The 16,100-nt window shown below is 36.4% G+C and overlaps 1 protein-coding gene across 8 annotated transcripts in view; it reads left to right on the plus strand.

The window, feature by feature from the left end:
- The window catches only part of MAP3K7 (mitogen-activated protein kinase kinase kinase 7), a 51,260-nt gene extending 35,581 nt beyond the window's left edge, over positions 1-15,679 (plus strand). For 3 of the 8 annotated variants that reach the window (XM_071806748.1, XM_071806750.1, XM_071806752.1), the window contains 6 exons: positions 842-909; positions 6,919-7,027; positions 8,913-8,999; positions 9,824-9,885; positions 10,436-10,551; positions 12,532-15,679. In XM_071806748.1, the coding sequence (XP_071662849.1) occupies positions 842-909; positions 6,919-7,027; positions 8,913-8,999; positions 9,824-9,885; positions 10,436-10,551; positions 12,532-12,712 (623 nt within the window). In that variant the 3' untranslated portion in view covers positions 12,713-15,679. The remainder of the gene's footprint in view (positions 1-841; positions 910-6,918; positions 7,028-8,912; positions 9,000-9,823; positions 9,886-10,435; positions 10,552-12,531) is intronic. The other 5 variants (XM_071806749.1, XM_071806751.1, XM_065833431.2 and 2 more) reach the window with 3 other exon arrangements.
- Positions 15,680-16,100: the final 421 nt, after the last annotated feature.

Below are 16,100 nucleotides of genomic sequence, written 5' to 3' on the forward strand. Positions count from 1 at the left end.
TCAGCTGTTACTCGGGACAATTTGGTGTTTCCTTTTGAACAGCTGACCTGCTCTCAAAAGGCAATATAAACAATCGGTGTAATAAAAATCAAAGTAGCCAGGGAGATTCCGTTGCATAATCTCCTTTTATTTTTAAGGAGACTTGGTTTCCTGGAAATGCCTTTGATTGCATGTCAGTGTTAAAATTTAAACTGTTTTATGTAGCTGTCAGTGGTGGATAATTGCTAACAGGTGGAAGGAGAGGAGGAAAAGATTACAGCATTGTATTCAGGAGGTTGATGGTGAGATGTGATTTAGCTGAACAGTCCCCTTTTCACACTTCTCAGAGCATGAGAACTGGACATAGTTCCATTCATCTGAAGGAGACAAAGCCCAGAAGGAAGCACTTTCACTTCTAAATTTTCATGCGGGGAGCGGCGCGCGGGCAGAAGTCCTTGCCATGTTCCTTGAGCGCGCCAAAGAGCAGCAGGTTAAAGCTGGCAGCCTGTTATCTTCGCCGTCTAGCTTTTAGAAATCCCCATAACGTAACGCACTTGAAATAGATGTCGTCATCAGCTCCTACCCCGAGTACTAAGCCTGATCAAATACATGTGACAGAAGATGGTGGAGTAGAGTGCAGCAGCAATTCATGTGGTAGGAGTGGTTATTGTATTAGGGTGTACTTTTTGTTGACAGGCCAGCATGTTTTGAGTTAAAATTCTGCAGCTGTCTCTCTCTCCCCCTCTCTCACTTTCTCTCTGTGGATTTGTACAAATTCCAAGCTCCTTTGCAACAGTCGCACTCTTCTTATTTTGTTCTGAATAGATTTCACTGGTTTGGTTTTGTTTTGTTTTTTTCCCAGCAGGAAACGGACAGCAGAGGCGCAGATCCATTCAAGATCTTAGTGTTGCTGGAACAGAGTCCAGTCAGGTAACATCTTTCTCGTCTCTTTATCTTTCAGTAAAGTGAACATCGAATCTGTACAGGGAAGCTTGGTCTGGAAATCTTCACCTTTGATGCTTTCATAGAAATGATGTGGAAGCTTGGCAGGCTGTGGTGGCATCTGTATTGCATTTAAATTAGAATCCTTGAGGGTAGACAGTCTATGAATGAGCTCTAGGTGATAAGTGTTTTGTGTGTAGCTCACACAGCATTTGTCACTTTTATGTACACATAGTTTTGTGTACCATTTAATTTGGCTGGGGGCAGATGTCATACAGGAAATCCTTTTCATCTCTACACATAGAAAACAATTGTAATTACTACTTCTGATTGTCGGAAGCAGTTATACATACATTAGGCTCACGTTCTGCATAAAAATAAAAAGCATGTGCCGCAGTATTATGAATGTCTTTATTAGTAATCTCTGAATCCTGAATAGTAACTTAGAGTAGTATCACTCAATTTCTTGCAAAAGGTTTACAGGAGGGTGCTATCACAAAGTTTTGTTTAAAATGAAGGCTGTCTCAATAAGGTATTTTATAATACCAAGGATTTTTATCTGGTATTGTAAGTGCCATGGTAACAGACGCGGTGGTATGCTACATAAAATTTAAATTAAACTAAGAATATCTTAAATGAGAAAAGTACAGCTAATGCTACATTCGGATATGTTTATTTTGTGGTTTTAATTGCTTCGTTGTCTTTTTCAATAATTCATGGAGGCTATTTGATCGTTAGTGTGAACTTGCGATTCTGAAATCTCTACTATTATTTGGATGTGGGAAAACAGAGTTTAGCATATTCACCAGATTAAACAGGTTTCCATATTAAACAGCCTACTGCAGTAATCTAAAATAGGTGGTAATTTCAGGGTTGTGTATTTATCAGGGAGGTCAACATTTGATCCTCCTTCAATTCCATGGTGTGTGCTAAGCCACAGAAACCTCATCAATTCAGCAGGTATTACTAACAGAATTTATTCTGGATATCTATCAGAAATTATTAGAATGACTCTTAAATCCATCCTAATATCTTCACAGTTGGTAGGTTTTTTTAAGAAAGAAATGAATCTGCAAAATTTAATAAAGGAATAGATTAGCCTATTCCTTAATTGTGGAACTAAAATTATGCAAGACTTGGGAAAAATTGTGACAGTACATCAGCATCAAATTGCACTGACTGATGTATAAATATATTTAATTATAGCTTTTGTGTTTTAAATTTTTCATTCTGCTCACTTTAAGGAATGGTGCATATTTGAAAACATAGAATTTCAGCATTTTCTTCATATCTTCTTTGAAAGCTGTGCTACTGCTTGCATGGATGTTGTAGCTAAATTGCATTTTTGATCGGGGGTGGGAGGTACAGAAAAGGGGGTTTTTTGTTTACCTCCCCAATTTCTGATGAGGGTCTACAGAAATACCAGAACTGCATTTTAGTTTCTTGTTTCAGATAGTGTACATATTTGGAAATGCAAGTGGAAGAATGACAATTGTCTGCTTCTATCTTGCAGCTTTTGGAAAGGTTATGATAAAATCTGGAAAACATAAGATTTTAACAGGTGTGAAAAATTCACTTTGGAATAAATTTTTGCACTGCCCATATAAACAAATAGTTAATTTTCATCCCCTTTTGGTGTGAGGAAGAAAAGTCTACTGAAATTAACAACTGAAATTAACTTTTGACATACATACTGTATATTCTTTTAAAAAATCAATCTGAAAGCAATGAAGAAAGCAAGCAGAGTGTAATTATGGCAAAAGACTTAAGACTACTCTTTATGGATTTCTATAGCTCTGGACCTTAGTGCTTTGAATTTTCATTAAAAATCTTGGACTGCTATCCATACAAGCAATCTACCACCCAAAGCAGAAAAAACACCAGTGACTCATGTAGTTCTGGTCAGTTTATCATATCTTCCCATATGCATTATACCATAGATAGGTGATCCTTCCTAATGTTGAAATCCCCTTCCCGCTCCCTCTCTTCATTGCAAACATCCTTCTTCCCCACATTCCATTCCCTCCTACACCCGCCCTGCGGCGCAGCCTTCGTCGCTGAGCTGCTGCGCCACCGCGTGCCTCCGCTCCCAGCCCTGGTGAGCCCCTATGCCACTCAAAATTGAAAGATTATCAGAGTCTTGCCTTTTTTTTTAACTTGTATCATTGGACAGAGTAAAACTGATAAAAAAAATCTTTTTATTATACAAGTTTTTCCTGATAACTGCCACTCTGTCAATAGCTCTGTTATGACTGTATTTTTTCTAATTAGGAAGGTTTTTCCCAATTCAGAATGGATTTTTTCTTAAGGTGAAGGAAAACACTGGAGCTGATAATGACAAATATACTAAAGTTTAGGGTGCTTACCAGAAAGGGCAGACCAAGACTCTTGTCTTCCTGCTTAAATGCTGGTCTGTTTTAATCTGACCTTCTTTTATGTTTTATGATTGTATGCATATTTTTTTTCTCTGTACTGGTAGAAGAATTTTCATGTAGTTTGTATGGCTGATGATTATTTTTATTTTGTTGAGGCACTTAAGGCATTTTGGGTATTGCTTTTACTGAGGTTATCAACAGCAGACAGTAATCGTGCTTTGCAGATGATTTTACTACTCAACTGACCTTTTTACATCAACAGTTTAAATTAGAAGATATACAAAGCCAAAGACTTTTCTATCATTGGATCAGTTGTTGAAGTGGTTCGGTGTTGAGAACATGTGTTTGATCTGCTTTTTCTCAAATTTCTCTGGTGCTTGGTGACCTTATACTGGCCTTACTCCAAGTGACATGAGAAGCATTGATGCAACTCTCTGTATCGTCATATGCTACATTTCCATCTGTTTCCATGCATATACTGTGATGCTCTATTCATTTTTCTGTGTTTTTTGGGTTTTTTTGCACTGAACTGATTCTTCATTTTCCTGTACATGCATTTTAAAATATTGTATCGTGCCATCTGTCCAGCACTGCTGCTCTTGCCTGAACACTTTCGTAACACAGAAACAGATGTGCAGACTCTGAACCGCAGCCATAAAAACTTTCAGGGGCTCTTTACACGGTATAGAATCTTTGTAGAATTTGATATTTTATACAGATAGACTGAGAAACATATTTGGCATAATCACTCAAGAACTTCAGGTTGTGATCAGGTGTCTAGTGAGGTATCAATGTCCTTGCCTATGTATATTTTATTGGATTGCTTGTTTTGGTACGTTATAGTTCCCTCACCATGCTATCATGCTATCATAATGTCAAAACTACCTCTTATAAACCTTTTTTTTAAAAAAAAAAAAAAAAACTGTTGCTGGGCCTTAGAGTTACTACAGTTGACTTTGCAGTAGAAAAAAATTAACATACTAAGGAAAACCATGAACAGTATTGAACAGTTGAGAAGCAAGGTCAGAATGTACGTGTTCACATGCATGCAGGCTAAGTGTGATAATTTGTGAGATCTGGTATTACATAGGTGAATCATTCTGTCTGTGAGATTGTGAAACTGGTCCTCCCTTCTCACAGCAAGATAAAATCTATAAGTGAGGAGACAGGGCTAGTAATGATGACTTCTTTAAATTGGGTTGTCCATTTAAATTAAGCTTGAGGGGGGGATTATTCCTTAGAGCACACCAGCTTTTCAGACCTGATTTGAGAGTAACCCAGTCTGTTGAGCACAGTGAGATACCTGGAGGAAGCAAGGATGAAGGGATCCCTGTGAAAAGGAAGCAGAAACTCATTGCTAGTGAGCAGTCACCGGCTTACCTGTCAGAAGGGCTGGTGTCCAGGAGGCCTAAAGCATCCCACCCAGTGCACGCTCAGGTGCTGTAATCTAGCAGGTGTTTAGTTTGGGGAACTTCCCTTGTGATGCTTTTTAGATACGCTTCAGATACGGATCCTTCATTTCTCCCTAGTAATTTTGTCTGAACAATGCTATCAAGGAAATGTTGTTTGGTTGTTTTTTTCTGTTGATGGATCAAAACAATCTGATACAGCAAGCGATGTGGTACAGCATTGAGAAGTTACTGTACCTAGAGTACTTCTCAGGTGCCCTTTTCTGTCAACTGTGAGTACTCAGCACGTCTCTTTCTGCTTAAAGGACTTACTGTGAAAAGCACTTGCTCTATCTTTTGACCTTGCACATCAGGGTGTGTTTATCGTTCATATCTGAGGACACTGACAGTAAGCTCAGCAAGTTAAACCTTGCTTAATGTCAACAAAGACTCCGACACTAAAGCTTTTTCAGAATGTCTGATGCCGTCATGCTGATAATATAATCCGTCAGATTATTTCTACAGTAGTTTATTGTCCTGATCCTGGTTACTGCCATAAGACACTAAATGGTTAGTAAAAATGAAACTACTCCTGTTAATGCTGCTTGTGTGAAGAAATATAAGGCTCACGGATAAATGTTGGTCCCAGTTTGGCAATTCCTTTGCTCTTACAAAGTTTCGTGTTGTTCTCTGTCGATCAATATACTTCCTTTGATAGGGCAGAATGTACTCTCATATGAGTTTCTTCAGCATCTGAAGACTGAAATAATTTGTGAAAATTAGACAGCAAAATATATAATTTCATGTAAAATAAATTTAATTTTTTAGTTAAGAATTAATTGCACTAAAGCCACCTACCTTTTTTGCAAACATTTTTCCATTGCTTAAGCAAGTAAGACTGAAATGTTCAGCATAGGAACAGTGTTAAGTGCTGCAAAATAAGGTTTGCTCTTTAAACAGCTTTTCAACTAATAACTGAGCTGTGTTTGACTTCCCTGTTTTACCCAGCAGACTTGAACTATGGTTCTTTAAAGGATGTTTCATTTTAGAAAGCAGGGGCATTTACCATTATAGGTCTCATGTGTGCAATTTAACAGTATGCTCTCCTACCCTCTTAAATTGAAGCAATTACAGGAGAAACATAATGCAGTTGAAATAATGGATATTTCTGTGTGTACAACCTTGTTACTCTGGATTGTTACTTGACTGACGGAAATCCTGGCTTTTAAAAATTAAATTAAGATATGATATTTGGAAATTAGGGTCATAAAAAAATAGTTTTCAGGTAATATATATTCCAGTGCTTCTTTTGAAAAATAGGGACGTTTAATTACTTCGTGATAAAAACACCACATTGAAAATGGTTGTATACTTCATTTTTTTTCCCTGCAAAACTTGCTGGGGTTTATGGTCTTAAGTCCTGTAGTGTGTTAATTTTATGTCAGTGAGGGACTACATGAAATACAAGAATATGTAGTGCAAATAATAATTCTGAAAAAGAAGTTCAGTAGAATAATGAAGTCTGCAGTATGTTTTTGCACTTTGGTAAACAAAAGGATTGGAGGTGTCAAGCTGTATATATGGGAACTTCCTACAGAATTTTGCTTTAGTTCTTAATTTGCTTTGTGAGAGATGTACTAATTTTCTAGTTGCTTTGGTTTAATTGATTGATCCTTTTTGATGAAGCACTGTTTTCATGTTTTCTGAATATGAATCACATAACCTCTGAGTTAACATAAGAACCATAACAAAACTATATTAATACACCACAGGCCAGTGCAGTTACTAAGTTGCATTCCTTTAGCTGAATGTCATCCCAGTCATTGATTAAATATTTGAAACAAACTTTATTTCTTCCTTATGTTATTTCACTGAATGGTGGTGTGAAAATTACTAGACATACTGTCACGCTTTTATATAAAGGTCTTGAATGCATTGTTGTGTGCTGCTTTTTATTACACTGAATAGTCAAATTATGTCCATTTCTTTTTATATGGTAATGGCAGAGTAGAAATGGGGATGAAATTATCACTGTAATGCATGTAAAGTTTATCCAATGGTCTGGAGAGACATCAGAGTAAAAGCCTGGGGAGGAACGTATTTGGAAGGATTATAGGTTCAGGTTTCTTCATATGTATTTTTCTTTTGAATAATGTTATTTAAAATGAACTTTTGAAAAAAATCTTCTATTAACTTTTCTTGTAATTTTATTTTGGTTTCTTTTATAATTTCAGGAGAGTAGAAACAGCAGTAGATCATCTAGTCCTAGTGTAAGAATGATCACTCCATCGGGACCAACCTCTGAAAAGCCAGCTCGTAATCCATGGACACCTGATGATGCAGGTAATCCTTTGCTCATTAGTTAACTTATTGCTTATAAAAAATAGAAAGTATAGATTTTATTATGGTGTGGGATGTGTACCTAGACATTAACAAAATTAAGCAGTGAAAGTCACAGTCCATTTCAGTTCTGCTTAGATTAAATCATTGTGTTACTGCTTTGTTTTGCACACTGGCTTAAAGAACTTTTTGATATAGATTATATTAAGTTACATAAACTTGTAAGCATTTTGCTTGTAAGAAAGTGCTGTACAGATGCAGTGATAGTAGTATTTAATGCAGATCTTTCAGCACCAGTTTTTTACTGTAGTGTGGTTTTGGGGAATTATGGAAATGGACATTTTAGAGTATTTTAGTCTTGTGCATTTGTATTATGAATGCACAGTCAAAGCTTTCATTGCTCTGACATGTGGAATGATGCTATGTAGGTGAGTATCAGCTGGAATACAATTATTTTTTTATCTGTGTAATTTTGCTTATACAGAATGTACATGTGCACACAGTCTTACAGTTTTCAAATGAACTAATGAGTGTCTGAAGAAGTCTTGTAGTTATTTCTGTTGTAGCATCACTGTTCTTTTATTATGAAATAGAATTTAGATTGAACATGATTTAATAGTTGAATTCAATTTTAAAAGTCATAATATACTCCATTATGAAAGGAATCAATACTGGGCTGCATGAAAACAATGGATTCTCCCAAATTGCTTTTTAGAATATAAGTAAAAATTACATTTTTGTTACCAAAATGTACATGTTGAATCTTAAACTTAGTCTCAAGCCGGTACCTCAGAGTGCCTCATACTCTGAAATCCTATTCTTGTGATACATTTCATCTGTGGCTGATCAGACTCTTTCATACTTTTTCTGTAACCAACTGCAAAATTAAAACTGACTCTTGCACAAGCATGTATTTATATATATATATAAAAATATGCACTCTTGTATTTTACCAAATATAAGGTGATTCTGTATGTAAGGTGTGTACTTTTCCCAACCCCCTGTTTTAGTGGAAGGAGGGCAACATACTCTTTCATTTTGCTTCTGTTCTTTCTTCTTTCCATTGTCACGTTGCCTAATCACACTCTCTACCTTGTCACCCATCATTTCCCAAAGCTCTTGCCCACTGCCACAGTCTACCCTGTGCCCTCTTTTGTGTAGAGTGGGCCTTAAATTGCTGCAGGCAGTGAGCACTTAGGGGAATTGCTGCCTCACACAGAAACAAGCTCTTCCCAAGCAATAGTTAATTGGGAACTGAAATTTGCTGAGTGTATGTCAATGCAAAGGCAGTTTGTCTGAAGTCTTTGGCCTTAAATGAAGCACAGCACTAGAGCTAAAAGTCAGGTCCATTGTCTGGCCCACAGAAATCCCTCACCTTATACTCAGGTAAATACAGAATGTACCACATGTATGTTTTGTCTTGTCAGATTTATGCTGTCCATGAACAAGAAATTGCTTGGAGTTCTAAAGAAATAAATAATTTTGGTTTTCTCTAAAAGTGGATACTTTTTTAAGTTAATGAGGCAAAATGAAAAAATGAGGATGCAGCTTGAATCTGGTCAGTCACAGGAAAAGCTGCAGTTCAGTGACACGGTGCTGAAATGCTCAGGAATGTGATCTGAAGTATTTTGCATGTATTGATGTATTTGAAACATTGCAATAATTTCATTGCTGTAGCAGTATTCCATATATGGCAATAGTCTAAGGCAGGGAAGGGCTTTTTATATTGTTCTCATTTAAGGTACTGTGGTGATTAAGTCTCTGGTTTTAGGGTTGGTGGTTTTTTTCTTTTTTTTTTTTTTTTTTACCACCTTCCAGTTTCCTTACAAACATACACTTAACCACTTTTTCTCCATTCCCACCCTCTTATTTCTGTTTCCTTTTGAAGCTGCTCTTGGAGATAGCATAGTCTTTGAGGGCAACACCTTAGTTTCTCTACCACGACTACTCTGTGGCAGGTGCTTTTGGGGTATGGGTAAGCAGCCCCTTTTTTTTCCCACCTACCCTCCTCCATATAATCCTCTAGTAGCAATAATGCAGCTATAAAATCAGTAGTTTCTCCATGTGTCTTTACTCCTGTGTCTCTTAAAGCTTAACAGTAACCTTGCGATCCCCAGATTGTGGGCTACCAAAAGATAGGATCTGTAAGCGTTCAGAAACATGTTAAATCTGGAATGAAAGCACTAGAGAAATCCAGAGTAACTGCAGTCTAAGAAGAGAGCAGCCCAGCCCAGGAGATAGGTTGGTTGTTGGGTTCCTTGCTACCCACAAAGTATCTCTACAGAACAGAGTAGATGCCCGAGTGCATGTTGTGAGGAACATACTTAGAGACCTCACTGGGAGCAGGTTTCAAAACTGCGCAGGAGGTTGTGCTTATTTTATTTTGGCAGAGCTGGTTTGCACAGCTTCTAATTTTAAAATCATTAGATGCATGGGCTGGCTGGCTGATCCTTCATAAACAAGAATGAAATGGCAACTTTTATAAAAATAGACAATGTGATTGCAAACTGTACAAAAATAGGTTTTTTAAAATCTGTATGCTGCTACATGGCTTCTAGAAGTGTAGGATGATACCCTTAATGCTTATTTCTTCTTGGTGTGATAGGCTGTAATTTGAAGTTCTTAATTTTATCAGAAAAACAAAATGATTCATCTGCCTTGGGATTGGAACGCTGCTATTTCCATCTGCCTTTCCACATTCAATTGTGTATTGTGAAATGACTTAGAATTCTTGGTTTTGCCCAATAAGAATAGAATTAACTCTGAAAATACATTAACATTTTCTTGGTATTGTTACAGAGACCAATGGGTCAGATAACTCCATCCCAATGGCATATCTTACATTAGATCATCAGTTGCAGGTAATAAATATATGCTTTATTACTTTTTTTATCTTGCTTTTCATTCTAATGTGTGAGTTTTGAGCTGTAAAATATAGTGCTACATATTTACCTGTGTTTATATTCAGTCTAACTTTTGACTACGGCTAAAAAAACATATTATGTAATCTGAGATTGGTTGACTCAGATTTGATCAAGCTATTAAAAACAAATCCTGGGAAACACGATCTGTAAAACCAAATGTAAGTGGAGTTTGACTGTCAAAATAAGGCATTATTTGCTTGTCTGTTACTGGGTTAAATTGTTGCATTCACTTTATTCGTTGTGTGGGGGACTAAATGCTACTTTGATTTTTGTGACAGAGAGAGTATCAGATTAATAACTGCAGCTTTGAGGTTTGAGTCAACTTTGACATCAGTGCAGTGACATTTTCCAGGGCATGGTTTAACACTTATTTTTAAAACCTTACTGGTTTTTAAAAGACATTATAAATACACTGCAGAGACATTCTAGCACACTTTATACTAACATATCAGTTCATTAGTTTTTAACATGTCTGATTTATTTTCAGCCTCTAGCACCATGCCCAAACTCCAAAGAATCTATGGCTGTGTTTGAACAGCACTGCAAAATGGCACAAGAATATATGAAAGTTCAGACAGAAATTGCATTGCTGTTGCAGAGGAAGTAAGTGAAATGTGTTTAACCTTTTCTGTTCTTCTGTTATCTGTGACTATTATTTCTGGCTTTATGAAGTAACATTTCATAGAGCATAAATATTTTCCAGCCTTAATCTCAAAAATACTGAGCTGCTCAGTACAGGTGAGATATCTAGAGCAGGTAATTGAAGGTATTAATCAATATCTGGACAAGTCCTACTTTAATGTGTGTGGCACATCTGTGTGTAACATACTAGTAATGTGTGCTTGTATCATCTCAAGTAAAAGACCTGAACTGTTGAGGAGCCTTGGAATTTTAATTCCAACACTGTCCAGTAAAAGATTTTCAACTGTAACGTGTAGATAATCTTTTGGATAATGGATTATGGAACTTTGAGTAATACGTCAATGTTACTCATTTGGCAGTTAGTTTTTATCTCATGTCTGACTTCTGTCAAACATCACATTTGCAACAGTATTATCAACACACATCTTGTGTTTTTCTACTAGGGGTTTAGGACCTAATGCTTGAAAGCCATTACCCTCCTGCACTAGAAATAAACGCTTTCCTCTTACGTTCTAACTGCACGTATTGTTGGATAAGGGCCAAAGTTATTACTCATTCAGAACTTCGGTTTGCAATACGTTCTGTTGTGTTCTGCATCTCAGCATTTCTGTTTCCTGACGCTGGGGAGCAGGTCTGAGAGGCCACATACACTCCTGTGCTACACCAAGGAACCAGCTTGTTACCCACTGCAGGCAACAGCTGTTATTTAGAGCTTGCCCTTTGCTTGTGGAATAGCTAATGAGAAAAATGTGTGTATAAACCACTTGCACAGTAGAAATAGCATACAGAATGGGGGGAAAAAAGCTACTGACTTCCTATCATCTATTCACTTCTGGCTTAGCATCCAGAGACCAATTTTTTTTTAAGTGCAACTAGAATTTTTAGACTTGGTGAGGAGATGCTGAAGCTAGTGTGAAGATACTCATTTTGGTTTTGTTTTTGTTGTCCCTAAATGTCAATAGATTACATGAAAATGTGTTTCTGTTTTAAAACTGTTAATTCTGTACCTTTAGCTTCCTACTTTATCTTTTTTTTCTAGTAAGTCTGCATACACATTTCTCCCAAACTGTTTTTTTCTTAGAACATAATTGCACATGGATGTTAAAACAAAAAATAGTAATGTGGTTGATGAATTTAGTGCTGGTTAAGGTAGTTATTAATTCAGCCTTTAATGAATGATTAAATTTTCTTTAACTGTAATTATAAACCATATGGCAACAATTAATTAACATGAACTTTCTCCTCTACTGTTTTGTTGCTAAAATATTGCTGGCAGCTTGCCTTCTTGTCACCTCATAAACAAAGAGAAAAACAAACTGCTACATCAGTTTTGCTGGATAATTTATAGCAAGTTTATCAGTGTGTTTCTTCCTCTAAAATTGTTGGTAAAAAACATATTGAACACTTATGGCATAAATTAAGTGATGACAGTTACAAAAATAATTTGCTTGATTCTGCCTTTCCACTTCTGTAGAAGTTCAAGTCCATAAGAGAACAGCACTTCACCAAAATTTACCAAAATTATTGCAATCTTGTGTCTTAAGTTGTATTTTGAGTTTTTAAATGTACATATTGTTAAGCAAAATAAGAGTTTAATACATTTATGAAATTCTGTGTGGATCCTTAGATATTTTACTGTGACCTGTGGAGCTATATCTGAAACACATTATATAAGGGACAGTTTTAGAGATCGAGGCTATGGCTTGCAGCTATTTTAAAGCTTAAATGTGAATTTGATTTGGAAGATAATTTTTCCTCAGAATACAATAAAGAATAAGATTTTTATGTTGTGGGCAACTTTTTTTTGCACAAAATATCACCAGCCATGAGTTCAGACAGATAATCAGATACTGATTTGAAACATACAAAGTCATATACACACAAATCAAAGTAGATTATAAATGTCAATTTTTTTTTTTTTTTAAATTTTTTTTATTTTAGACAAGAACTAATAGCAGAACTGGACCAGGATGAGAAAGACCAGCAAAACACGTCCCGTCTGGTACAAGAACATAAAAAGCTGTTAGATGAAAACAAAAGTCTCTCAACTTACTATCAACAATGCAAAAAACAATTAGAGGTCATCAGAAATCAGCAACAGAAGCGGCCAGGCACATCATGATTTCCTGGGACCTTTCAAATGAAAAATATGCACAGAAAAGACTGATTTTTTTTTTTTTAATTTTATTTTATTGTTATTATTATCCCTTATTATGACAACTCATGAGTGTTAGCTTCTTGCTGTGATCTGTATTTGTCTACTACACTTAACATCCTTTAATTTCCTTTTTTCCTATGGTGGACATCCAGTTCAACACGTTGATCGAATAAGGTGAGGAAACAGTGGCTTGAGTTAACCAGCGGCGCTCAATTGAAAGCCAGACAGTGGCTGTATGCATGCTCCTGGTGTGAAGGCTGGCCTAACAAGTGTTAAAGTGGCTGCTACATTGTAAGATCTTATTTTTAGGTTTTGGTGTTACCTCAATAAGAGCAAAACAAAAACTTTCCTGTTTAAGAATGGTTTTGTTCCAGTGTCTCATCTCAAACTGTTAATATGACAATTATTTTCAGGACTTAAACAAGCACCAAGCTGCAGAAGTTACATTGACTTGACCAGGGTCATTCATGGTGCATTAGTGATGCCTTTTACCTGTAGACATAGTGTATTTTTTCCACGTGCAAAATGGTAGGCAAACTGATGCCTGCATCCTTGGTTCAGTGCTTGATAGCCCTGCATTTTGACTAATACATTTCTTGTAATCTTGGATTCATAAAATATTTGAAGTAAAAGGCTGTATTTTCTTTACTTTCTCGGGGGGAATGACCTGCAGTTTCATTTAATTGCTGGGCAGAAGTTCCGAAGGTGATGCACTGGGCAAAGTTGGTCCCTTATATAAAACAGAGAAACGTATGAAACTGTTTTAAACCTTTAAAGCTTTTGTCCCTTTTGTCCTTTGGAAGGAAATTCAGAAAGCAGAGTAACACAAAAGTTGAAATACTTGCTCCCTTCATACCACCTCTTGGATTTTTGTTTTTCTTTTCTTACAACTTATTTGCTGAAAACCATTTACCATAAATGTAAATAAGTTTGTTTTAGATAGGGAAGGAAAGGTTTGGGGAAATGAATTCATTTTAAATAGCGAATTATAAAATGGAGTTGAGTATGCAAATAGCGGAAGCTATTAAAAAAATGAAGGAAATGGCTTAAATCTCCATCAGGAATCTCAGTTATCCCACTCATTTGAACATGGTTCAAAGGAAGTCCATCACAGAATGCCTGCTGCCTTTGTGACTAAAGAATTGCATGTAATGAACTCAAGCAGAATATGTAATGATAAGTGTCATTATTTACCATCATTACATGGGAGAAAATAGCTACTTGTTTACATTGCAGATTGATTATTTGGATTATGAAGTAACTTTCAACTGGTACAAAAATAAGGCACTTCTAAATATAATGAGAAATTATTCCTTACATAAGCTCTTGGTGTACTCGGTTTTGGGCAGGGTTTTAATAATGTTCTTTTACAAAAGGAAGATAGAAAACTGAAGTTCAGCTGCTGAACCCTCAAAATAAAAGAGAACTATTCTGAAATTTGACTTATGCTAATTTCAAAGGAGCAATTATTCATAAGAGCTAATGAGAAGAACTTGGAAAAACACTAAGGGTAAAAACCTCACAGAGTTTTTCCCTTCCTGCCTACCTGACAACAAACATTAATATTATTGTGCTTATCTGTGAACAACAAAGGTGACAAACCGTTTACGGAACGGTGTCATCCTGTCTTGAAAATAAATCTGTTGTTGGCAAACCTTTGGGAGTTACAAACCCTTCCCTCATTTTATTTAAATAAGGGAAGGGTTATCATTCCCAAAACCTTAGCAGATAATTTGATTAGTTAGCTGAAACTGATATTGGGATCAACTTAAGGGCACACATATTTATAGCAAAATGTAATTGGCAGAGAAAATAACTGTAGTATTAGGAATAGCACAAGTTATCCAAAGCATTGCTGTTCACATACATCTGTCCATCTACCGAAATGGACATGCTCTGTGATCAGCAGCTTGCTTGGCATATGCTGAAGCATGAAGTAGAGCAGCATAAAATACTAATGCTCAACTTCAGATGCATGGTTGATAATTACATACACAAAATCATTTCCCAGGACAGTTTTTACACTTTGCCTTGTCATGAAACAGATACACTTACGGTAAATCAGTATTTTATATGAAAAGTTGCTTTATGGCGAAGTTTGAATAGCGAGTGCAATGCTAACTTAATGGTACATGATACAAAAGTCTGTTCTAACAGTTGCTTCTGACTTTTCAGGGTTTACATTAAAAAGGGTCTCAGATTGTAAAATAAGTGCTGTGCTTCCATGCACCATTGAACTCGGCTCCATTCAGCAGTTGGGTCATATTGCTCTTGTAACTTACAAGAGGAATTTGGAGTTTGACCTTTTGCCTTCCAATTGTCCCTTTCTTCCAGCAAAAATTTAAGAAGTATGTGCGCAGATTTCTCAGTGTGATGTTCTGTGTGGCAAAATCTGTGTTATCATTTAAGAAACACTTGTAAGGATAGAATATAGTGGTTTTGGATAAAAGGAGTTTAACAGCTTAACTTTTAGTGACCTTTATTATTTTCATAAGGCTCTTGTTTTAAAGTTGTTTACAAACGTATTTTTATTTTTCTGTTAAACTGTCTGGAGTGTTTGGGATTTTTTTCATGTACTCTTTTATCCAGTTAAAGCTATTCCTCTAATAATGGAGGTTAAACACCTAGTTTTGTCTGGGCACTGCCTTCTCAGAAAAGGTAACAGGCTCTGCTTTTTGTTACAGTATGTGTTCTGTAAGATATTGTGTAATTGAAAGTATGCTTCTGTACACTGTGCAGTTCTACCAAAAATGCTTTTTTTAGGCTTTTTGGTTTTTTTCTGATGAGAAGTTGAAGATTGTAATTCAAAACTTGTACATAAATTGGTGAATGATTTCATATGATTCAGGAATGAGCAGTGTGGCTTTCTGCTACAGGGTTTTATTGCATTGTCAGGAATCTAATGAATAAAAGCTGAGAGACTTCCACAAACATGTAGTAATACCCCAACACTTGCCAGGGCATCCTTGATCTCCGATGGAATCCCACATGGGGTGGGGGATAGTCATCATGCAGTTGTTCCCACCGCCGAAAAAATTCTTCTGCTATTAGCTCTTCCCTTCCTGCGTGCAGAAGTAGGATGTGGGATGAATAGCCCCACTCGTAACTGAACATCAAGGTATTTTAAGAATGCCACGTCTTTCACACAGGTGTTCCGCAAAATGATGAGCACTGCTATTCTGTTGTTCAGCTCAGACAGATTGCATTCCCTGGAACTTCTCTGTTTTGCTCATAATGGATTTTACTGCCTCAGAGTTTCTGTTGCCATACCACAGACAGAGACAACCCCTGAACTGTTCCCTGCCTATGAAGAACACAGAGTCTTGCTTCAGATCTGGTCAAACTGTTTTGA

Source organism: Patagioenas fasciata, chromosome 3, assembly GCF_037038585.1.
Source record: "Patagioenas fasciata isolate bPatFas1 chromosome 3, bPatFas1.hap1, whole genome shotgun sequence".
NCBI classification, from domain to species: domain Eukaryota; kingdom Metazoa; phylum Chordata; class Aves; order Columbiformes; family Columbidae; genus Patagioenas; species Patagioenas fasciata.